Genomic DNA, 25,216 nt, shown 5'->3' on the forward strand with positions numbered 1-25,216 from the left:
CCTAACACTCATACACTATAAACGCCCCACCAACAGTCTCCCAACCCTGAATTGAATGAGTGAGGCACCGAAAGGTAAATTATGCTTTGGCAAGCAGGAAATTGGACAATTCTTGGAGCTTTTCTGAGGTAGTGGCGTCTCTCCTTCTCATATTCTGTCAGGAAAAGTCAAGGGAGCTGAATTAAGGGACGAGAGGAGTGTTGGTCACTGTACTTAAACGCTGTTCCAAAATGGCTAGGTTATATGGTAATATGATTACCCTACACTGCAAAACTTCTCCAGTAGAGTCCTGACTGTTATGTGGAGAATTTAAGATACTAGGTTGCTGTGTGATTAGGGTAAGCCACAGTTCCTTGAGGGAGGTCAATGTATAACTCATTAAAACTTGGATTTAATTCCTACACGTTTCTAAAAAAGTACCTGGCATACAGTAGGAGCTCAATAAATCTCTGATGACTAGCTGTTTAAGATCTCTGATTTAGCTCAGTGAGATTACAAGCAAAAACAAACATAAAAACACCCAAGCAACTGCAGGCTAACTGTCACCCAAGGCTAGGTCCCTTTCTCTCGTGCATGGAATTGTAGACATCTTTCAGACTACGAGAAAGCTAAGCTCAAATGGTACTGGGCATGGTAGTATACAACTCCATATTGACTCCATTCATCAGACAGCTTACTTCCATCATGATTTTATCACAACATGATTGTGGGATTTTGATCCATAAATCACTTTTCTGAAGACAAAGTGATCCACTCTCTCTGTTGTTCTTCAAGCTTTTCTGCCAAGCATTTAGTCAAGACAGGGTCCACCTTAGAATCAAATTTATTAGCAAACCAATGTCCATCTTTGATAAGCCACCTTAATTCTGCTGCTCCGTAGATACACACACTGCGGAGGTGAGAGCCAGTACACCTGGGATAGAAAAGGCCTTCATGATAATTCCATTTGACAAGGCGGGTCTTACTCTGCAGGTCAGATACATCCTGGGCTGACCTGGAAATCTCCCCAGGTATTCCTGGTACCCGAATTAAGGTGGCCCAAAAATGCTCATCAGGTGAGTATGTATCTTTAGACCAGGCAAAAAAGTCTTTAACGAGGGAGTTGTTGAAAATGTATTTAACAAATGCTCTACTTAAAACAAAATAAGCACTGCCAACAAATATCTCAATGTTATGAGGAGGGGCTTCCTTGGAGATGTTCGTCCTTACTGGAAGCTTCACATACTCATAAGGCACCTGTCTCAGTTCATGGCGGTATGTGAATCTTTCCATTTTACTTCGAGGGGGTTTCACCGTCTCTAACATGTTTGCTCCTTTGAGTTTCTTCAACTCTGACACTAATTCAAAGTTTGACTTCAAAGGAAAATCCTGCCCACACAGGTTGATAACGTATTTCCATTGAACTGAAGATTTGAGAAGGTCTGACAAGCAGTTTAAATCAGCTTGGAGTCTGGAAATGTGGGCATATTGCACAGTCTCTAACCTGGAAGCAATGAAGATATTGGAGAAGCACTTAGCTAAATTGTTCATGGCAACTTTGAAGGCCTCAGGTGACTTTCGGTCATAATGGATGCAGTAAATATTGTGCCGGTTGTATATCGTATGGATTAGCCTTTCAACCATAATGGCATCTTTGTGAACAACCAAAGAATAGGCTATTGGGAAGCTTTTCTCCTCCCCTGAAACAAGCTTTTGATGGTACCTTCTTAGGGTCTGATAAATGTCACAATCACTGGTCATTGCCACGACATCATCATCATCCAAGTCGATGATGTCTCGTCTTCTTATTTCCAGACTCTTGCCAATTTCCAAAGGCTCCTGTTCGTAGATACCTGAACAGTTAACTTCATAGCCGGCTGCATCCTGCACATGGGTGTATCTGTTTCTTACAAAAGGCGAGGTACTTAGGGAGTACTCAACCAGGTAAATGCCCCTTTGAGGGAAAAGGAGTCTTCCCACGTTGAGAAGCTTCAACAAGGAGAATAGCCACAGGGTTAAAAACAGGATGGAAACTTTCCGCTGTAGGGGGTATTTAAAACAACATCTGAATGTCTTCATTCTGTAAGAGGAGAAAGGAATAATTCAGTTGAAATATTAAGAGAAAATTAGTTCAGTTCAACGAAAATCCGCTAGGTACCTACCTCATGGCAGGCAGAATGCTGGGCCCAGAGGTGAATAAAACAAAGTTCTTGTTCTTGAGAGAATCCAGAAATAAGGACACGGAAATACGGAGAATGGTTGTATTTTGCGGTATTCTCTGTTAACTATACCTAATATTGAGAGGTGTTGGTTACCAAATAGAATGGAAAATAATGTAAACTCCTAAAATATAGGTATTAAGTATCTTAATTGTCTGCATTTCTGCTTAGCATATGTGGGGAGGGAATGCTCAGGTTTGGGCAGAAGTCTAGAGAATTGAATGTCATCAAAAGATGCTTTGAGATCAAATGGCCCAGCTGAAGCTAAAAGGAACATTCATCTCGATTCTACCTTCAGATCCTGATTAGATCTAGGTCTGAAGTCAGATGGGGAAAGCCCAGTGAATCCCACCGCTAGAGACTGAATGTTTGCATCCCCCCCATATTCTCACGTTGAAACCTAATCCTTAACGTGATGGTATTAGGAGGTGGGGCTTTGGGAGGGTGATTAGGGTGGAGCTCTCACGAATGGGATGAGCGTTCTTATAAGAGAGACCCCAGTGGGCTGCCTCGCCCCGTCCACCATGTGAGGACACAGTGAGGAGACGGCCATCTATGAATCCGGACGCGGGCCTCACCAGGCACCAAATCTGCCTGTGCTTTGATCTTGGACTTCCCAGCCTGGGGAACTGGGAGAAATACATTTCTGTGGTTTACAAGCTACCCAGTCTATGGTACTTTGTGATAGCAGCTTGCACGGACTAAGACATCCACCTTCAGAAGTAAGAGCAGTGGGCAGACACCCAAAGGAGCTAAGCAGGTATTGACATTGTAAAATTTTGCACAGATAAACAAATTTGGTAAACCTCACATTTCTCTTATTTTGTATTTTGTTAGCCCCCATTTCCTCACAGGGATTAGAAATTTAGCCCTTAGAATGAAAAGAACCTGACTGTCATTGAGAGTAGGGGTGTGTAGGGGGGAACTACCAGGGTGGGGGGAAGTTTGGTGTATCTGTCAGTTTTAAATGCTCCCACCCAGAAGAGCTCATGTTTGTGCAAAGAAGGTGTGTGCACAAGAAGGTTCCCTGCAGTGTTATTTGTTCAGACTAAAGAGTGAAAACCACTAAAACGTCCTTCGACGGGGCACTGATTAATTACATCCCCACTATGTGAAAAGCCTGAGACGAGTCTGCATGGGCCCATGTGGAACAATCTCCACAACATATTGTGAAACAGAAATAAGCAAATGCAGAACTGGGTACAGTGTGCTCACACGTGTGTCAAAAAATACTACATACACAGGAGTCTACACACACAGAGCATGTGCCGGCAAACTTCATTCTCTGTCACAACTACTCGCCTCGGCGGTTGCAGTGGGAAAGCAGCCACAGATAATGTGTAAGTGATGGGCATGGTTGTGTGCCAATAAAACTTTATTTACAAAAACGGGCAGCTGGCTGGATCTGGCCCACAGGCTAGTATTTCCCGAAGGAGGCTGTACAGACACAACACCGACACCTGGAACAGGAGAGCCTTTGCAGGGCGGGGTGGGAGAGGACTGAGGATTAGAGGCCTGGGTGGGAGGGGGATATACTCGTCACTGAGTATCCTTCCATACTATTTGAATTTTAAAAATGATTACATTGCGTTATCAGACAAAAACAGGCTACCCAAGGGAAGGGCAGAGTGTGCTCATTTGGGAGCAGCAGGAAGGGGTCCAGGGAGTCCTCCCCCACGGCCTGAGGACAGGAGGGCTGGCCGAGCTCTTGGGCAGCTTCAAGGAGGTTCAAATTCTGAGAACTCGAGAGGCCTGAGGAGCCTGCACACCATTTCCTAACACACCTCAATAAATTTTAAATGAGGACATAACCATTGTACCCAATCTCCTTAGAGAGAATTAGCAAGAAATTTGGACCTGATTTATTTTTGTAGGTTTCTTCTACATAGACCAAGTGAAAAGCTCTCTTGGGAATGACATGCCCTCATTCACCTTTACTTGAATCACTCTCCTTTAAAGAAGGACACCTTATTTATCAACAGTGAACTGTCTGCAGAATCTGTGTCCTCTCCGGCCACACCCCAGTCTCTCCTCTGTGAGTCTCCCCAAGGGTCCTGTTGTCAGGTCACCACTCACACTCTTCCTCGCTCTCTGGATTTCAGCCTCCACATACACACTGCCAACACCTTATCTCCAGCCCTCCCTTCTTGCCTAAGCTCCCAACATGAACATCCAATGGCTCGATGGACATCTCCACTAGATATCCTGCAGGCGCTCAGATGAGTCTATAACTGAACCTGACATCTTCCCCTCTCCCGCCTTTTCTTCTCCATTTATGGTGAGACCATTCACTCAATGACCCAAGCCAGAAACTTGAGAGCCACCAACTCTTCCATTTCCCTTACACCCACATCAACAAATCGCTTCACAAACACACCTCGAATCCATCCCTTCTTCTCCTTCCCCATTATCAGGTCCAGACCACATCTTTGCTGGGTCAAGGGAATCCCAATCCAGCTCATGGCTCTAGGCTCCTTGTCAGGTCAGCTTTCTGCTCCCCTGAACCAAACTGAATAGGTAGTGTTCCACCCGCTCGGGCTCAAGGCCAAGGTTCCTGCCCGTTGTTACAGGGCCATGGGAAAACGGACTCCCGAAGCACCAGACAACACAAACTACCACCCCAGAAGCCTGAGCATGGGTCTAGAATTAGGTGTTGTGACAAAGAAGATTTAGAAGATTAATCAATCCCAAATCAATCAATCATCTATCTATCTATCTATCTATCCCATCATTGTCCTAATTCATGGTAATTAGGCATAAATAGGAAGCAACTTACATAAATGGCTAGAATGACTCTTACCCAAAGTAAATTTTTGCTTTTTCTTTTCTCATTGCATTGATCCATGGAATCTCTAATTAGCATCAATCGTTCCCCCTGATACCACAGTAGTAAAATGAAAAGATGTCACATTTCTTAAGAGGTTTACAAAGTCTTCCAGAGTCATCTTGTCATTTGTGACGTACCATTTAACTACCATCCTCACACAGAAAAAAGGCAAAGGCTGCCTCCCTGTCCTCTCACCCATTTCCAAGGTCTCCTCTGCCCCCAGGCTTCCTCTGCCCTTCCTGGGAAGGCCTGAAGCACACACTTCCTGACTCCAGCCTGCTGCCTGGAGAGTCTGAGTTGAGCCAGGAGGCCACAGCTGCCTGCCTAGAGGGGGAGGGTGGCAGGGCACCCAGGAAGGGAGAGGTGGCAGGCACACTGTCACAAGTCCTGTGGGAACCAGCTCTGGGTCCCCTGTTTGAGCTTTGCCAGCCAGGGACACGAGTTAATCTCAAAGGAAGAAGTGAGGGACTCGGGACAGCCCAGGTGCCTCGCTTTCACATCTTCCTTCCCACCTGGCGTCTTTTGCAGGAGAGCTGTCTGTCCACCGCCAGCCTTTGACAGCAGGGGAAGCGAGCAGCCCTCCAGTGCTACCTGTCCCAAGTCAAAGTGAGGCCCCTTCACCTGCTCACCATGGCCAGACAGTCCTTTGATTGGAGGTGTTCCTTTTCCCGAGTTAGAAGTAACAGGGGTGAAGGTGCAAGCCCTCTGGTATGAATGGACTTTGTCCAGGCCTGCAAGGGCTGCGGACCTCTCCCCGGCTGGGTGAGAGGTAGCAGGTCATCCTCGGGCACCAAAGCCGGCAGGAGGCTGAAACCACACTTCTCACCCTCGGGTCCGCTTTCCTGGGATGGAGCCTCTGCGGCACACCCACGCCCCTCCCAGCACCCCTCCCAGCCGGTTCTGCCCAGGGAACTACTGGAACTGCATAGCCCCAGGGGCCAGGAGTTGCAGGGGGCAGAGGTGGGCCAGGAGCAGGTACCTGTCCACTGTGGTACGGCCTCCCTTCCCTGCTACCTGCAGTCCAGGCCTGCAAAACCCCACAGGCACCAGGTTTGGAGGGATGGGAAGGAGCTCCGGAGGCCTGACCAAGGTCTGAGCAGAGCTGGCTGGGCTCAGGCTGGCAGTAATGCTGGCCACAGGGTTCCTAGGAGCCAAGGCAGCAACACCAGCTTCTGTAAACACCCCAGCTCGGCTCTTTCCCTCTTAAAGGCTCGTGGGCAGGAAGCAGGGAGGTGTTTTGCTGCCAGGAAGTAGTCTTATAATTACATTACAAATCATTTCTCACCCCTGAGAGAAGGGGTATTTCCCCTCCCACCTGCCCAGGCAAACGAGGAAGCCTGACCTGCTATGGAGTTTATCGCCACAGAGGCATAGGCTCCTGGTGACGACGGTAGAACTGAGAAGGAAACGATAGCCAGGTCTGATGGCTACGGCTGGGCTGCAATGAGGTCTATGTGGATAAGTCAATAAAAGCCCAACAAGGATGCTGAAAGAAACATTTTCCCCAAACCACCTTCTCTCTCCAGCCCTCCCAGGCACTGTTTACAGCCTGAAAGGAAACAGCAGGCCCACAGAGGTACACCCCAGCTAAGTGGCTCTAACTGCATTCAGGGCTGAATGACCACAGCCATTAGCCGCTATTCAACGAACTCTCCTTCATCAGCAATTTTAAAACCCAGGACAGTCAAAGAAGTACATGCTTCCTTACCCAGGGAAGGAAGGCGAATGGCTAATCACAAACTTTCCCCCAAAGTCTCGACATAAATTCAATATTAGAATTACGCCTGACTGCCTCCATGTAACGTTCTTTATTAATTTAATTAGCTCATTATTATTAAAGTAGAATCACTCAATAAGAGTTGTTACTTGGGGCACTGTTCTAAGAACTCCGTACGTAATAACTCAATCCCCCCACAGTTCGATGAGGTGGGGACTACCTTCATCCCTTTTACAAGTCAGGAAACTGAGGCACATGGAGATTAAGAAATTACCCCAGGTTACAGAGCTAGAAGGTGCAGTAGTTGGAACTTGCTCCAGAGACGAGCTCCTAACCCTCTAGGCAATACTGTCTCCAGGATATAAAGAAAAAAGACTCCATATTTTCCGCAACAGCTTTAGTCCTTGATTAAACTTTCTGATAACTGTTTTATGTAACCGCCCTAAAGCTGGAACAGAAATGAGCATGGAACCACGTCTGAAGTCCTGAGACTTGGCACCCCGTGTGAGGGATTACCGCGCGGAGCAGCGGCCTGGAGGAAAGCTGCTGGGGGACACGCCGCCCCCGCAGCCAGAGGCCGGCCATCCACATGCCAACGAAGAGATCAGTCAGTCTCAGGGACGGAACCCACGAGAAGAAAAGGAAACTAGCTCATCCCAAGAAATTCTGCCACCAGTTACTCTTGTCTCATATCCTGTCACCGATTACTGACCGATTCACTTGTTCTTGTAGTGACCAGTGACACAATTTGGGCTCTCTGAGAATTACTCATTATTTTAGAAAACTTCCTGGGTGAAATCTCTCTCCACGTGGAGAATATTTCCTCTGCGGGCCACCTTTAAGTTCTTAAATTTTGCATAATTATAAGTCAGTCTGAAAAACAGGATTTGAAGAGTTTATTGATTTAGAAATGTCAGGATTTTGTTTCTTTTTAAAGTCTTACAAAGAAGAATCAGTACTTAAGAACACTAATATAAAGATGAATTCACTAAAAAAAAAGTCCTGATCTAGTTGAATAAGCTACAGTCCTTCCCCTGCAGCTCCTCGAATTCAATAACCCCATTGATTCCCTCTGATGACACGCTCATCACCAAACCCAGAGAAAGTTCTGGGGTGAGAGTAAGATGATGAGTCAGCCGAGATGAATTTCCTCAACACCCCCACACGCCCGAAGAGTGGGGCAAAGGTGCAGAAAGGCAAGTTCTGGCCCAGATGGCCTTTCGTTCTCACTGTCCTAGAGGGAAGATTGCAAAGGCAAATAATGGTCAGACAGGCAAATAATGGTGGTAAACAGTTGCTAGGAAAAACACAAGCACAGGGAAATACAAACGGAGAACATGCAGTCCTCAAAGAAGAAGGGGTTATAGCCTCGAAAAGGAAAAGGTTTTCCATTCTCTGTTTATAAAAGTAAACACCTCCATTTAAAAAAAAATCAGACAGTCAAGTCTGAAGAGGAAAATAAAGCTCACCAGTAACCCACCATCTGGCAGTAACATTCTGCGGACAGTGTGTCCTTCCAGACTGTTTTCAATAAACACACCTTTTTTGACTTGTTTTTCAACAATAAGTCTCAGTATATGCACTGTCTTATCTGTTTCTTTCACTTCACAACATTCTGTGAAGAAGTCCTTTTCTAAACTGGGTCTGTCAATTGTTAGAAAGTAAATGATTTCTAACTGTGGTCAACATACTTTTCCATGGGAAAAAACATTTAAATAATAGAATTTCCTTTTCTGGGACATATCCACCAAAGCTTAATTAACTCATAATTCTCGAAGAAGCCTGGAAGCAAAATCCTAAAACTGACAAGGATTTTAATGGGGACCAAGTCCAAATCCCTCCTTCTCTAAATGAGGAAATTCGGCCCAGCCGTCCCTTAGCATCGTTTCGTTCTTGGATGCCGTCAACAGTCTCCCCCACTACATACACGTTTGTACACCACTGCTCCCCTCCAGGGACTGGACAGAACCAAGACCTCTGCTCCCCTTATCCAGGCCCCGCACGGTGCATTCAACCCAGCCTCGCTCCACTGCCCCTCAGCTGAGACTGTTCTGGCCAAAGTCAACACCAGTGTTCTGGCCAAAGTCAACACCAATCTTCATGTCGCCAGTATGAGAAGACACGCACCTGTCCCTCCCTGATGGTTCCTGCTGAGCGCGAGCACCATTTACATTATCCTATTTATTCCGTTCAATAAACCTATGGGGTAGGTACTACCATTATCCCCATTTTTCAGATTAGGAAGCTGAGTCACAGAGGACAAATAGCTAGTACGTGGAGGAGCCAGAAGTTTCAACTACGGCCCGATTTCACAGCCTGTACTGTTGACCACAATGCAAGGCTGCCTCTCCAAGCTCTTGGCAGGAGGAGAAGCCTGTTGGTTCTACATCCAGGATATCTCAAATCCACCCACCACTTTCCACTCCACAGGAACCACTCTAACCCCAGCCAGCATCAACTCACGCCTGCGTATGAAACACTCTCTCACTAGCCTCCCTTGTTTCCCTCTAATCCGTTCTCTGTACTGTAGCCACAAGGATCTTCTCAACACCTAACTCAGACTCCTCTCCCTCCCCAGTCCCACTCCCTGCGCTAAAACCCTTCCCTGGGGTTTCACTGCACTTAGAATCAAATTAGAAATCCTTTCCCTGGCCACAAGGCCCAGCCAGTTCCTGTCCCCACCTTCCTCTCCAACTTCATCCTATTCTGCTCCTTTCCTTGCTCATTCAGCTCCAAGCAACACTAGCCTCCTAAAAGTTCCTAGAACACGACTCTCTTTCCTGCCTCAGACCTCTGCACTTGTGGGCCCCATGTTTAGACCACTCTTCCCTGGATCCTGGCCTGACTGGCCCCTCCCTGTCCCTCAAGCTGGAGGAGAAATATCCTTTCTCTGCATCCTCTCTGATCACCCTTCTCAACTCCCTCTCCTGCCTATCACACCCCTTGTTTTCTTCTCAGCACTTGTCACAGCAGCAGGGACTCTGCTGCCTTGTTTACTATTTGTCTCCCTGCCAGGCCGTGTTCACGCTCTACCCCAGCCCCATACCTACCTGGCCCAGGACAAGCTGCTCAGCGGGGCAAAGTCAGAAGACCCGAGTCCTAGTCTGGGCTCTGCCATCAAGCCCTCCTCAAGTGACCCTGTGTTCAACGGGACTCCGGCTCTTCTGTCCCACAGTGCTGTTACAAAGGTCCTCTGACCTAAATGCATGTGAAAGGGCTACGGACACCAAACCAACTCGGGTACGCGGATGTTGGTCCCAGGACCTCTACCAGAGGAACGGTTTCTTGGGAAAACTGGGAAGAGTTAACATGTTGTGGTTTAGTTTTATTTTTCTAAAACAGTACGTGCATTTCTCCCATCATTCTGACATTCTAATTATTACTTGCTTTTCACTACTTGACAACATTCTTTTTTGTTAATGTCCGCTGCATATTGTACCTGAAGATGTACACCTGTCTCAGATTTTGAAAGACAGGAAGATAGTTACTCTAGTTCATCTTTAGAGTTTTTTCCCCAGTCTGCTCAATATTTTATGAAAGATTGAGAGCCAAAGAACTCCTTTAAAACACATCCAAGAAGGGCAAACGCAAGTAGTTCTGTGCAGAGTTACGATCAGTTAAACAGCTGCTGGAACTCTATGCACTGCTGAAGCTATAAACCTTTCCTCTGAGTTCAGTATCTTAGGGCAATTCTCCTCCAGATAGTGCAAAACTGTAGCGACTCGTTCAAGCATCCCTGTTGGGCAAAGCCATACCTCGGGATCACATAACAAACGAGTGGACTGAGGACTCTGCGGTAATGTGAGCACACACACCCCACCCTCACACGGGGCCTCTGCCAGCGCCCAGCTGCTCAGATCACAAGTCCAGTTAAAACCGTCTCAGCTCAGGGAAGCAGGACGCCCCTCATCCCAAGGGGCTCTGGTTGAGGCCCCCGCAGCACGTGTTCCAGCCTCAACTTCCTCTGCAGGCAGCGTGCTTCAGTTTACAAGCACAAAGACTGTGCTCACCACCTTCCTTAAACAAAGGTCTACCTTACCTGCAAGATTCGAGAATAGAGGCCTGAACGAAAACGCTGGGCATGAACATCAGTCTATCAACCACCTCTTTACATTCTAATTTTTCCACTAGCAACTTCACTGGAGTCTCTTGGGTTTGGGGAGATTTATGGGATCATTTAAGGTCACGTGGGAAACAAGCAACCCACATCAGGACATATTTACCAGATGGTGGTCCCTGAAGGTCAATGGAAATTTGGGCTGCAGCAATGGAGCAAAAAAAGTGCGGAATTCATCGAGCTTTTTATAGTCACACCAATTAGGAGAGGGCCAACCCGATTCTGGGCTTTGTCGAATCTGGTCCATGGGACAAACACCAAAAGCTGACTGTGTAAGTTGTTGGGCAAAACCACATGGCCACGAAGTCTTTAGCAGGAAGTCCCAAGGGCCAGAAATGACACTACTGAATGAAAAGTTATTTTGAAACAATTTGTGACCTCATCATGTTGCAAAACATTGAGTTTTCTATAGAAAAAAAAAAGGAACGGTGGATTCCAAAAATACTTATGCCCTCAAATTTTAGCTTGGATGGAAACAGCTTAAATCAAATGTTTCCTCCTTTAAAATAGGCGTTGATTAATGGATTCCATCGTTGCCTCCCAAGCTTTATAAACAGCAAGTTACAGTCCCATCTCAGAATACACAATACAGAACCGAAATATATTTTATGTTCTAAATTAAAAACCTTGGTTGGGAACATTTTGGCTTCTTTTTCTATGAAGAGGAAAAACTGAACTGAAAAACATTTATGTCGGGGCCAGCCCCGTGTTAGCCGTTAAGCGCGTGGGCTCCGCTACTGGTGGCCCGGGTTCGGATCCTGGGCGCGCACCCACGCACCGCTTGTCCAGCCATGCTGAGGCCGTGTCCCACATACAGCAACTAGAAGGATGTGCAACCATGACGTACAACTATCTACTGGGGCTTTGGCGGGGGGGGAAGGAAGAGGATTGGCAATAGATGTTAGCTCAGAGCCGGTCTTCCTCAGCAAAAACGGGGGGAGGATTAGCATGGATGTTAGCTCAGGGCTGATCTTCCTCACACACACAAAAAAATTATGTCTATCTTTTTTAAAATGCATGTTTAGTGTACTAGAAACAAAGAAAAAAAAACTCACCCCACCCAAGGTCTACATGGTATGATTTCTTTTCCCCCAGAAATTTCTGGAAGCACTTACTTGGTATTATTTGGCTAACCCCATATTTTATACCGGCCAAAATTGATTCCTCAGAGGTTATGTAGCCTCTGAAGAGGTAGCTAACTCTGATTTCTACATGTGCATTTAAAGTAGAATCTCCAATGCCCGTAACTACGCCACGGAGGTGGCACAGGGATAAACAGATGTGAATCAAGGGCACTGACGGCAGAGAAGGCCGAAAGCCGGCCACACTCTCCATCAATGGGTTAGACACACCACCTTTAAATCATCAGAAGAGCTCCTTGACTTGTTTTCTGTGTTCTGCCGATGTGGCAGGGAGCTGAGCCGAAGACTTCAATATGCTTCTGCACTTCCCCCAAAAGATTCAAGACCAGCAACTCGGGCATGACTTCATCATTTAGTCGAGATCGATCGGTGTTTTTTGGTTTAAAATGTACGTATTGCCCCAAGAGCTCGTGTGCATACAGACACAATAAAGTTAAGACTTAGGAACTTAAAATTAAGTTAAAAGGGTGGAACAAATAAAATCTGCAGTGCTCAGGAAAACTCTGCCTAAACAGGAATTTGAAAAGCAGAGATTTCATGTAAAATGTCTTTCCAAAAGTCATATCTAGAAATGACTCCAGGAAGCTCTCCAGTTGGCATGTCCTACAAGGATGCATTCTAGCAATGGTTTTAATTAAGATAACAGGTCTCAACAGGTAGGTTTTATTTTAGGTTAATATAATAAAAAAGTAAAAAAGATTGTTTAGTTAAAAAATAAACAAATTTATATGCCATCTAAGCATATAAATTTGTTTTATTATCTAAGCAAATTTATATGCCAACTGTATAGAATGCGTAACTAAAAACCAGACTCTCCAGATTTTCAAATGGATTATGATGTTACAACCTAACGGTGTGGTACTGGTGCCAGAACAGACAGAGATCAGTGGGATGAAATTCAGAAACAGGCTTGGTAGGTAAGGATTTTATATACGGCTCCAGTAGAGATGGCCAGTCGCTTTCCAACATCTATCCTCCCTTTCTTCTTTACTAAGAGAACTGCTATATTGTTGGTGGCAGAAATATGCCCCTCTAAAAGCCTTTTTCTCCAGCCTCCATTGTAGGAGAGAGGTCAGTGAAATAAAATATGAGGTATCTGAGAAAGTTCTTTAAAGGAGTCTGATTCGGGGGGAGGTAGTATGCCATTTTGTTCTTTTTTTCCCTTTGTCCACTTTTCTACCTGGAACTCCGACATGATGGCTAGATTTGTAGCAGCCATCTTGGGACCATGAAGAACAGGCCAAGAGAATATCAGAGATCTCAGCCCCCGAAATCCCCAAACCACTGAACCAGCAGCAGCAAATGACCCCGTGCATTCTTATTATAGAGAAAAATAAGCCCTTAAATGTTTAAGCAACTTTGCAAGATGTACTTTGAAAGATGACCATTTGAAAAGGGTAATGCTTAAGAGGTACACATGCACACAGACAAGCAAAATTAAGCTTAAATTTAAACAGGTTGAAATGTCTACTTGTACAAGAGTACAAGTATACAGCCAAGCCCAAAATTACGTGTCTCTGATGATGCTGAACTTCTTGCCCGTCTGTATTTGGAGGCGGCTGGAGGCTTTAGGTAAACACCTGGAGGACGCGGGCATGAGCTGTGCAGCCTGCTCGCCATACCTCAGGCAAGCACCTCTCAGCTTCGGGCAAACCCCCTCCTGTGTGGTTCCAGCCGCAAGCACAGCGTAGGCCACAGACTTCCTGAAGGCCACCACGCAGGTGCTGCCTTCTCGAGAGCTGGTGTTGCAAAAAGCTTGTTACACGTCAAGAAAAAGATATCAGCACCGTGTGGGGTAAAGCATGTTGAGTAGTTCTGAGCCACTCTTGCCCCTCCCCTACCTGCCTGACCCCATTCCTCTCCTTCCTGCCCCACACCTGACTCCTCCATCCCACCCTCCCGCCTCACCTTGGGGTACAACATAAGGTTTGGAACGTAAAGCCAGTGGTTCTGAATTGAAGTCCTGACTGCACTAACGAGCTGTCGAGAAGTCAGTCAGCCCTCGGCCTCCTCGTCTGTGAAAAGGGCCTCGGGCACTGGCTCACGTGGATGCTGTGCAGACTAACTGAGCTCACGCACCGGTCCGTGCTGGCAGGAGAGGCAGCTGCACACGGGGTGCCTGAGGTGAGGGGTCACAAGCATTTAACCAAGCCCCAGCCAGAGGAGGAGCCCCGCGTATCACAGACCAGGGGCTGCTCTGCAAACAAGGGCTGGCTTCATCCTCAGCACGCCGCAGAGACCACCCCCCAGAGCAATAGCGGGGTCGCCCTCGGGCCGGACGGTGCCGAAGCCTCGTCAAAGGCGTCCACATCCTCACGGTCGAGGAGGCATCAGGCGGGTGCCCACTGTACTGTTCTTACAACTTTTCTGAAGGTGTGAAATTTATCAAAATAAAAAGTTGTTTTTTTAAAAAAAGGAGGAGTCCTCGGGGTAACCAGGAGACGACGGGACTAAAAGCCTTTGCAAGTCCCTGCCTCATATCAGGACGCAGGCGATCCTTTTTCAATAGCACAGTTTTAAACATCCTTTTAAGTCTGGTGTCACTGCTGTCTTCTCTCTGTATCTATACTTTCCAAGTATTACCTGGTTCACTTCTCTGTTATAAAAATAATTTCCCTTTTGTTGTTCCATATTTATGAATTAGTTGATGATCATAAAGATATTCTTTTTTTCTATTATTTTATTGTGGTAAAATATACATAACATAAAATTTACCATTTTAACCAATTTTAAGTGTACCGTTGTGTGGCATTTAAGTACATTCACACTGTTGTGCAACCATCACCACCTCCATCCACAGAACTTTCCATCTTCCCCAATTGAAACTCTGTACCGATTACACACCAACTCTCCGTTCCCCTCCCCCGCCCCTGGCACCCACCCTTCTGCCTTCTCTTCCCCTCTGACTCCTCTAGGAACCTCGTATCAGAGGAATCAGCCAGTGTTTGTCCTTTCGTGACTGGCTCATTTCACTTAACATAACGTCTTCAAGTTTATCCATGTTGTAGCATGTGTCAAAATTTTCTTCCTTTTAAAGTTGAAAACATGTTGAAAAATAAGCTGTATCTATGTATGAGCACCACATTTTGTTCATCCACTCCTCTGTCGATGGACATCTGCCTTGTTTCCACCCTTTAGCTCCTGTGCATAATGCTGCTGTCGACTGAAACGACGAGTTGGCTAAAGGTTATGTGGCGTTTATTCAAATAATCAAGGGAGGAACTCCAGCCCCAGGAAAGAGTCCGACAGAGGATTCTGAGGAAGTGCTCCGAGGTCTACAGATCTGAGCGCAGTTTGCAGTTTACGTACTTTTTCTTAACAAAGCAGTGTATGTGCAGACAAAGAGCTTACACATCTAACATTCATACACTGTAAAGACAGCAGAACAAGAGCTTTCTGTTTACACATCAAACAAGGCTTGTAACGTTGGTATTACCTATGTGTGGAGGGAGGCAAGGACTAGGGTGGTTATTTTTCCCTCGATCTCTAAGAAATGCAGCTGGGAAATGTGAGAACAAGGTATGCTTGATCTTCTGTTGTGTCCAGCTGGGGCCTTCAGTCACGAAGGATGGGGTTGCAACGTCATTCTTACAGGAGCTTGGGAGGCCTGCACGGCTGCTTCACAGGACAGCGTGGATTCTGTACCAACTTGAAGCCTATGCAGCTCACTCGCTGGATTGCCCTGTTAGACCAGGGAGAGAGGGCCCAAAAGTTCGGATATACAAACGTGTGTTCACGTCCCTGCTGTCACTTCTTTTGGGTATCTGTCTTATATATACCTTTATTCTTATATATCCTATTTCTATCCACCTTTAACTGGTTGCTGGCGCACCCAGCAACCATTCACTGTGTGCCTACCATGTGCCAGGTGGGCACTGTTAGATTCTGGAGAGACACAACTAGAAACTGCGCTGCCTGGAGGAATCAGAAATCCTAGTGAGGTCCTGGGTGACCTGACAACGAAATCCAGGAAATCCCAGTTATTTTGTTATATTTGAATTTTAGTGCATAGAGATAACTTCCAGAAGAGAGAAATTACTAGCTGGCATTTGGAAACGCTCCTTGTATTCAGGGATTTTCTCGCCATAGTGCTGATTTTATGCTGCTCCTTTCTCAGGATCTCTCCTCTGGTTCGCCATCCCTTCCTTCAGCTCCACAATCTCCACATCATTCTATTTCCATTTTTTCACGATCTAGGCTTTGCAGCTTAATTTGTGCCCACCTTGCACGTCATTCCACTTCCCTCTCCCGCCCCATCGGGTACTACGTCTCTCTGACTCTGCCTGCCTGAGAGTAGGGCAGGGCGCTTGCTGGAAAAGCTAAAGGAAGAGAGAACCCAGGGGAAGATGACGGCTGGCAGAGAGCCCCTCCTTGCTGCACCCAGGTGGAATGTGAGGCTGTGCAGAAAGGACGCAACAATGCGAATATTCTGAATGTGCCACAGGGACGCAGAGGAGCAGAAGGAAGAGGAAAGGAACCCTGGCCAGTACAGCAGCTGTGCTGGGCCTTGTTCCTCCTGGTCCTGGGCACAACTGCCCACCTTCTGCTGCAGTCTGAACCAGCTGCTCCGTCACGGGCTGTCCAGACCTGTAGATGACCAGGAGAAAAGCCAGGGTCCGCGGGGCCCTTAGAAACAGGTTGGACCTATTCGAGAGCAGGCAGGCCGACTGCCCGAGTCTGAGCACAGCCGGAAGCCCTCCTCCAGAGGGACAACCTCGCCTATTTCGCCCTTCACTGAATGAGAAAACCAAGAGGGGCAGAGGGAGAACGAAAGCAGGCCAAGAGCTGGCAGTGCAGAGTGTTCCTGAAGACGTACTTGAGATTCCAGAGAACTCCATTAACACCAGGCATTGTTTTTCTCACCGTGGTAAGGGGGAACCTCATATCGGAAGAGGCATGGTAGCATCCTGGAGGAGGAAAGCAGGCTTGGATTTTATGGAGAGTTTTGCAGTTTGGTTTAAGGCTGGTCTTTCACTGCAGGGGGAGGGAGGAGGGCGAGGGCTTGAGCAGGACTGGATAAGGATCATTAAGGGCGTAGCAGTGTAGGATTCCAGGCACTTTTTCATGCTCTAGCAACCATGGCTAAAAGCATTCTCGCCATAAAGCTGTTTTGCTTTTTGCCTTTTTAAACTTTTGTGTGCATTTATATTGTCTAATTGTACTCTTTTAAGAATCATGTATGAGCAAAAGTTTACACTTTTTAAAGAAATTAAATGACTCAAGTCTCTTGGCTAAATGTAGACTTGAGCACAAACCCTTTAGTTCTAGAGCAGGGGAGAGGTGAGAGCGAAGCAAGAGAAACGACGAGGCACAAGTGTTGCTTCCTATTATTTTAAACTTTCTGAATTCATCTTCGTCTGACCATAAATAAGCTGAGAGTTACTTCTGTGTCACCTACAAAAATAAATAAGCTGATGGTATAAACAAAACAGCAACAGGGAAGCAATCATCAGAGCCAAACAGCTCCTGACGACGGGCCATAGAGACCGAACTGTGAGAGACACGGAGGATGGAGTCAGAAAACACGGCCTCGTACGGAGAAACTTCGTGAGGGAGCACTTCAGGACAGCAGTAATTTCCATGCAAACAGTGATAGGACTGATGACAATTCTTCTTCTGACGTTCACCCCACAAGGATTGCAAAAGATGCCAAGTTCTTCAGCCTCATTAACTGTGAGGAGGGCCTCTAACAAGGATACTCATATTGTTATTAATTCCTTGGGCCAGACATCAGCAGCCAAATCGGCAGAGGACGCAAAGGTTTCTAAGAAAAAGGACAGATATAGGACCCAAACAGATTTGGACAGACTTGGATCTAGTAGGATAAAATTTAACAGAGATAAACGCAGAGACTAACACTCAGGTCCCAGAAATTCACTGCGCTGGTCCCAGATGGAGAACCGTGGTGTGCGAGGAGCACCTGTGGAGAACAGCGCGGTGTTTCGGCTGACTGCAGGTGTGGGAGGAGTCACACTTTGGTATGAGACTGCCAAACGATTGAAAAAAAAGGCAGCAACACCAAACCAAAAACCAAACCAGTGTGGTCCTGGGCAGTGTGAGAACCACAGAGCTGCAGAACGTGAGAGCCCGAGGGATCTCAGTGCATCTTCCACGAGTTTAGACCTGGGGATGGAGGCAGGGATGAGTCTGGGTTGGGGCACCACCCTTGCCGAGGATTCTGACTGACGGAAGATAAGCAGCGCAGTGAGACGCTAGTGACCACAAGAGGGAAATGGGGAAACGAAGGTTAATACCAAAGAAGCGAGAATTTAAGAGGAATGAAGGCTAGCTCCAAGGATTAAAACATAGGTGCTGGGCCCCGTCCCCAGAAGTTCTGATTTAGCAGATCTGGTGGTCTCAGAATCCTAACGAGTACCCAGGTGATACTGACGTGGCTGGTCCAGGGGCCACACTTTGAGAATTACTGCTCCAAGTAACAAAAGCATAGGTTTTGTTTTTTTAATACATGTATTTCTAAGATTTTACTAAGTCAAAATGGCCCATTTCCCAGTAAGTCCAAATTAGGGAGAACTTATTGGTTTTAAAACCCCACGCATTTCTCTTCAAGATTATGCTCTTTTTAAAATTTCATATTGCTTAGCAGAAGTTCCACCGTCACTTTTTGACGCTGGGTGTTTTGCGTTAGTTCAGCTTCACAAAGCAGACTTCTGTTTCTGCTTCTGCTTATGTTCCGGCATTTTATGTAACAGGCAGTTTCCCTCTGGTCTTCCTCCACTTTCCCTGTATCTTTCTATTATGTTCAGCAGATCAAGCTTCATTACACATGAAAGCGTGACCTGCTTTTATCAAATGCTGTCTGGCTTCCCACATCTTCTAAAATGGTAAACATTGAACTAATCCTTTCCCCAAAAGCCCACACTGAGCCCACTGTGCCCAGGGGCCCATTAGGTTTTGAAGCAGCTGCATTCAATTCCTGATTAATTTTATTTGACTTCATATACTTGAAGCTTCAGCCTTTAGATCCCACTAGGAAAATTACCAGCATATGGAAATGCATATAAAATGACATGCAAAGCAATGCAAATTAATACACAACATACACCTCTAAATTGCTTGGGAAAAGTCTGTAAGCCTCAACATTGATATCCTCTGCTTTGCTTCTCTACACTACGGCAAGCAGCGACCAGATCCTTTTATTACAGTTAATTTCATACAGTATCCAGCCCCCGACACTTGTCGACATGCTAAGTGAAAAGCGCCTCTGCCTGTGAGTCAAGCAAACAGGATCCTAACTCTACCACTGTTTGGCTCTATGGCCTTGGACAGGTTCTCAAAATTCTCTGGTTCTCAGATCCTACATCTGGAAATGATGAAAATGACATCATTGTAATAAACCCACCAGCGCTAAGGCTTACAGAACACTCACTACCTGCCAGGCACAATGCACACATGCACACATTTTGTATACATTGATGTGCACATCTACACATTGTGCATACATGACACATGCATACATTGTGCATACACGATGCACACACGCATACCTTGTGAAGACACGACACACAAATACATGACGGACACATCCATACTTTGTGCATACATGATGCACACATGCATACCATGTGAACGTATGATGCACACACCCACACCTTGTGCACACATGATGCACACATGCACACATTGTGCATACATGATGCATACATTGTGTATATACGAGGAGCACATCCATACCTTGGGAATACATGATGCACACATGCAAACCTCACAACAGCCCACAAGGAGGTCCCATAAAGCACGTACTCCTTAGGTGTTTTCAGACCAGGAAACAAAGGTGGAAAGGTCGGGAAACTTTTGCAAGGTCTATCATAAGCTAGGGAGTGGCAGGGCCAGAACCAAGGCCTCCGAAGTGGCCTTACTGTAGGGGCCACTCTTAGCCACGCTGCAGCTCTGTTGCATGATTTCTATCTATATTTCTCCTCAACATTAAATGTGCAGGATCTGCGAAGTAAACATTCAAATTTCACAGTCATACGTGCTTCAAAATATTGCTTCTGTAAGATGTTGATAGTTTATGTTATATGAGTTGGATATCAAAATCACAATATCAAAAGCACAATCAGACTGTTTTTTACCCAACATTCCAAGAGTGGGAGGGGAGCTCCAGAGGTCCTGTATGTTCAATCTCTCCTCCCAACTCACTCCATCCCACTCATGTACAAATCTGGGTGAGGCTCTCTCATCTGACAAACACCATCCCTCTGTCCCACCGCTCACCTGAGGAGCTGCTTCCAGGGAGTTGAGTGTGGCAGCCACTGCCAGTCCTCAGCCTCCCAGTGTGGGCGTGTGCACACACACCCACGCACACACAGACGCGTACCATGCAGGGTGCTCACTCCCACTTGGGCCTCGGTGGAGACCCAGCACCGCCATGGTTTTTCTCCCACCTCTCTCCATGAAGACAGGGGCTCTGTCCAGGTCTACACCCCTCTCTGCATCCGCCCCAGGCTTTACACAGCACCCCAATACAGAGCCCCCCAGCTTCTCTGGAGGGCCAGCCAGGGTCTGCTCTATCCGGCCACTTGTTAAGTACTTCCACTCTGGAGCCTGGAGAGCAGCTCAGACTCAACCAAACGAAACCTGTCTTTCCTCCCGGAACCTGCCCCTCCTGCAACATCCCCTCTCCTGTGAACGGCAGGCAGCGCCATCTTCAAGTGCTCAGGCCCAAATGTAGGGGGAGTCACCTGCACACCCAGCACAAAACCAGTCACCAAGTCACTCAGAGTCTGCCGGAATCCAACCACTGCGTCATCCCCGCCGCCACGACCTTCGCCCAGCCCCCCAGGCCACCCAGACCCGCGGAAGCAGCCCCGTTTACACTAGGGGCTCCTCAGATCCATTCTCCACACAGCAACCAGACTTTTGTTTTGTTCTGAATCTAAGTCTCACCAGGATACTTTCAGCATGAAACTGCCCTGAGGATGAACCCCACACAGTGGCCCCAGTCCTGGTATCACGTGGCCCGGGTCCCTGCTGCCTCACCTGGTGCCGGTCCCCCTCAGGTCCCCCCAGTGCTCTCCTGTCCTTGAACTCTCTCTGCTCTCCCAGGGCACACCACTCCCTGGGGTGAGAACGCCCCCCGCTTTCTCCTTCTCAGCCCTCCACTCTGTTGGGGCAGCTCTAACTCATCTGCAGGTCCACCTTAAATCTCCCCAAGAAGGCCTCCTGCGTCTACCACATGTGGGCTCCTACAGCACCCAGGACAGGCCTGGTACACAGTAAGTGCTCAATAAATGTGGACTGCTGAACTGACTTTTCAACCTTGCATCACACAATCTTACTGTCTTACTGCTTTCTTCCTGCCTTCCAGCCTAAGAAGGAAATCCTTTGAAGCTGCCAGTTTTACTTCTAGTATGTGGTGCCATGATAAGCCCCAGGTCACCAAGTCACACTCACAACACCAGAGGCCCCTAATGTTGGTGATTCTCAAGGGAGAGAGCAGAAACTGTGCACTGCCACATACAGTGTCTACCCCTCCCCCTCCAATGACCTGAGTTCACTCAAAGTCAATACACCGGGGCCGGCCCGGTGGCTTAGCGATTAAGTGCGCACCCCCCGCCGCTGGCGGCCTGGGGTTCGGATCCCGGGCGCGCACCGACACACCGCTTTTCCGGCCTCAGGCCTCGTCCCACATACAGCAACTAGAAGGATACAACTACCCACTGGGGCTTTGGGGGAAAAAAAATAAATAAATAAAATTATAAAAAAAAAAAAAAAGACTCCTAAAAAAAAAAAGTCAATACTCTGTCCTGCCGGTACTTAGCGCTGTACGTCAAGTTGGCCATCAAGTGTCAACTTTGACTTATTGCCCAGTTATGTCATTCACCCCTAGCTACCTCTGTGCAGACCACGTGGCACTTAGCAAATCACTATAAACTTCGTCCCTCAAAGGAAAGAATACAAGCAGTAAATAGGTAACTTCTCCCCCACTCCCACAGGAAACTCCCCTGTAGACTTCCCCGGGGACATTCAGTGCCGCAGGACCCGATTCTTTGGCTACGGTTTCTCTGCAGCTACAAATAAGAGGATTCAACAGCATCTTAATTGTCATTTCTCACACAGAACTGGATCCTAGGAAAGTGCAACACAGGAACTGCTCTCTGCAATAATTCACTCACTTTTAAAGATTTTACTTCAAGCCACTACCAACAAAAGCCGTCAAAGGGACAGTTAGGTTCTAGAAAGTCTTGGACAGTTAGGTGGTTTAATAAGAAGGGCATGCTTTATGCACGTAGGATCGAAAGGGGTGCCTTCCACGTCTACCAACGCACAGGGACACTTGAACACTACCCCCAACTCCCTTAGTCTTCTGCTTTGTTGCTTTTCAATTTTAAGGACGAGAAGAGGAAAAGACACCGCCTCCGGGTACCACCACCTCTCCGCTGGCCCAGCAAGGGGACGACACACGTTTCCCCGCTGCAGACAACGACGGAAACCTCCTCCGCGCCGGAAAGCGGGCGATTTATAAACCAGTGCCCACCCACTCGCACCGTGAGCCTCGGGGAAGGCGGCAAACGACCGAGGCTACAGCGCTCGGCTCGGATCCCGGAGGCTCGCAGCGCGCCGGGGACGATCCCGGTCAGCTCTGCGGCACGAAAACCTGACCTTAAAAAGCGCAGAAGCTCGTCCCTGCGGAGGGCGCGGCCGGGAGGTCTGTCCGGCGGCGGCCGATCCCCAACTATTCCGAGACCCCCCACTTGTCCCAACGGAGAAGCCACGGCGGCAGCAGCCGGTCCCAGCGCCGCGTCCCTCTCCCGCCCGCCCGCCCGCCTCCAGGACCCGGTCTCGGGCGCGCGGCCCGCGGAGAGGCTGGCGGGTGGCCCGGAGGAGCCGGCGTCGGGCCCCCGCCCCTCGGCGCCCCCAACCGCGGCGGGGCCAGGGGGCCCTGGGCCCCGCAGGACCCTCGCCCCAGGAGAGTCCCGCGAAACCCTGGGGCGGACGCGCCGGCGACTCCCGGTACCCCGCCCTGCTCTGCCCGGGAGCCCGGGACGCGGGCGCCGCTCCGCGTCGGCAGGACACCCTGAGGGACACCCGCGCCGCCCTCCGTCCCAGCGTGGGCCTCAGGGAACTTTTCAGCGTCTAGACGCCGCGCGGGGACCCCAAGTTGTGGCGTGCGCTCGGCGCACGGCGGGGTCCCCCCCTGGCCCCCGACTCCGTGCGCGCCCGCCGGTGCCCGTGCCGACCCCTCCGGACACCGCAGGCCCGGGGCGCGCAGCCAGGCTCCCCGGGCCCACGTCCCCGCCTCCCCGCGAGGACCCGGCGCCCGAGTTTCCCCGGCGGGAAAGTGAAAATCGCCAGGAGGAGAGGGTCCCGGCGTCCCGGCCACCCTGCGCTGGCAAAGGAGCCCCGCGCGTCCCCGCACCGGCCCCGGGTGTCCCCGCTGGCCTGCGTGGCCAAGTCGACTTACGAGAGGGATGGGGGAGCCCCGAGCGCGGGGTCCCGCGGCTGCAGAGGCCGCCCCGGCGGAGCCGCGAGCTGCGCCCCACCTCCGGCCCCTCCGTGGCAGCGGCCGGCTCCCGGCTCCTTCGCCACCTCTGCGCGCGCCCTGCGAGGAGTTGCGCTCCCTCGGCCGGGGGTGGGAGAGCCCCGAGCGCCCCGTGACGTGGAGGAGCGAGGAGGAGCGCCGCCGCCGCGCGCCCGCAGAGGGAGCTCCCCGCTCCTGCGCGCCGGGGTCCCGCGCGGAGCGGGGGACACAGTCCCGAGGCGCGCGGCGCGCCCCGCTCCCGCCGAGCTGCGCGGCTTTCCGCCGTGCCCTGAGCGTCATCCAGGTTCGGTTCCCTCCCTGCATTCAACAGACAAGAAGTCCGAGGTCTGGAGAGCTAAGCGACTTGCCTGAAGTCGCTGCGAGGGCGGTGACAAAGCAAACTCACCTCTGCGACTCCTCGCTTCCCCCCCAAGGCCGGGCACTGCAAAGCTCCGGCCCCGCAGGATGGCCCGCTGTCTTCGGTAAGACAGTGCCCCACGCAGCCTGGAGAAATATCTAGGAGCAGCGTGGGAAGGTGGAGCGTTATGCCCGATAAATAGGGTACAAAGTTGTTTTCCAATCAATGCCCACGTTGATTGAAAGGCTTCCTCTTTACCCTCGAGCGGGGGTGAGGGTGGTGGGCCGTGCGGCGCGGTATCCGGCCCCACTCCTGCTCACCCAATAATTGCAGGAAAGCAAGCACACACTTACTCAACCAACTGGGCAACATCCAGACCTGGGTTCGTAGCGGGCTCTTGTGACTATGCCAACTTGTGCGGCGGATGCTCTCCACTGGGCTTGCCCTTCCCGCCCTTCCAGACGTCTGCGGTGGCGCTCCACGGCCTTTCGGGGCCAGAGGCTCCCGGGGCCTGCTTTACAGGGCACGGAGCGCTCCAGGGTAGTCACTCCCAGCTGGTCTCTTCCTTCCTTCCTCGGTCAGTCTGCGTGGCCTGAGGGGCTGCTGTTTGCCTGGTCGGTCGGTGCGGAGCCGGGCAGGACAGGGTAGAACCGGTTAAGCCCTGAGACCCAGTGAATGCCAAAGAGAGGGTGCCACATGGGACCCCATATCCTTTACTCCCAGGACCTAGGGTCTGTCCAGAGGAGTAGAGACTCAGACGATGCTGCCTTTAAAAAGATTCCCTGTGCTGCGGGAGCAAGTACTTCAATATCCATTTTGCAGACTTATTTTCAAGCAAATGGCCATCTTTGCACTCATCTCCTTCTCCCCAGGGGGATCCTCTTTCTGGAAGAGTCATTAAAGGTCGCATAATTCACCCTTCTGGTCTCCCTCATCTGCACTTGGTGGTGGTGATGATAAAAACAACTAAGGGTTTTATTATCCACCTTGGGTGCTGTTCTAAGCAATTTATGCAGATCACCTCTTTCAATCCTCACAACCTTGTGAGGGAGGTGCGTTTCTAGTCAGATTTTACGGAAAAAGAGAGAGAGGCAAGTGAGGTGAAATAACTTGCCAGCAAGCGGCAGAGCCAGAACTCCGACCCAGGTGGTCTGTCCCGGTGTCCATGCTGTTGACAACTGAGGAAACCAAGGCCTCCAGGACTGGAATCCAAACAGTCCACCAGCCATCACAACCCCCGGCTCACACCACCCGAGCTTCCAGTCATCTCAAGCAAGGGTGCTATGAAATACACACACACACACTTCCTCCCAAATAGGTCCATCTTAGTATTTTGAATATATCATATCATAAAGTGGTTATCCATTCACTCACT

General features: G+C 49.0%; 1 protein-coding gene across 4 annotated transcripts; it reads right to left on the reverse strand.

The window, feature by feature from the left end:
- Window positions 1-24,579, reverse strand: GCNT4 (glucosaminyl (N-acetyl) transferase 4). Of its 4 annotated transcripts, none has more exons than XM_058563714.1 (3): window positions 24,195-24,579; window positions 2,142-2,270; window positions 1-2,059 (listed from the first exon to the last, which is right to left on the reverse strand). In XM_058563714.1, exons 2-3 carry the CDS (start codon window positions 2,144-2,146, stop codon window positions 727-729), a joined length of 1,338 nt encoding a protein of 445 aa, XP_058419697.1. In that variant the 5' UTR covers window positions 2,147-2,270; window positions 24,195-24,579; the 3' UTR covers window positions 1-726. The 4 variants fall into 4 exon arrangements, with proteins under 4 accessions (XP_058419697.1, XP_058419789.1, XP_058419879.1 ...); XM_058563806.1 differs by lacking the exon at window positions 24,195-24,579 and adding an exon at window positions 23,427-23,515; XM_058563896.1 differs by lacking the exon at window positions 2,142-2,270.
- Window positions 24,580-25,216: the final 637 nt, after the last annotated feature.

The sequence above is a fragment of the Diceros bicornis genome, chromosome 1 (genome assembly GCF_020826845.1).
Source record: "Diceros bicornis minor isolate mBicDic1 chromosome 1, mDicBic1.mat.cur, whole genome shotgun sequence".
In the NCBI taxonomy this organism is placed as follows: Eukaryota; Metazoa; Chordata; class Mammalia; order Perissodactyla; family Rhinocerotidae; genus Diceros; species Diceros bicornis.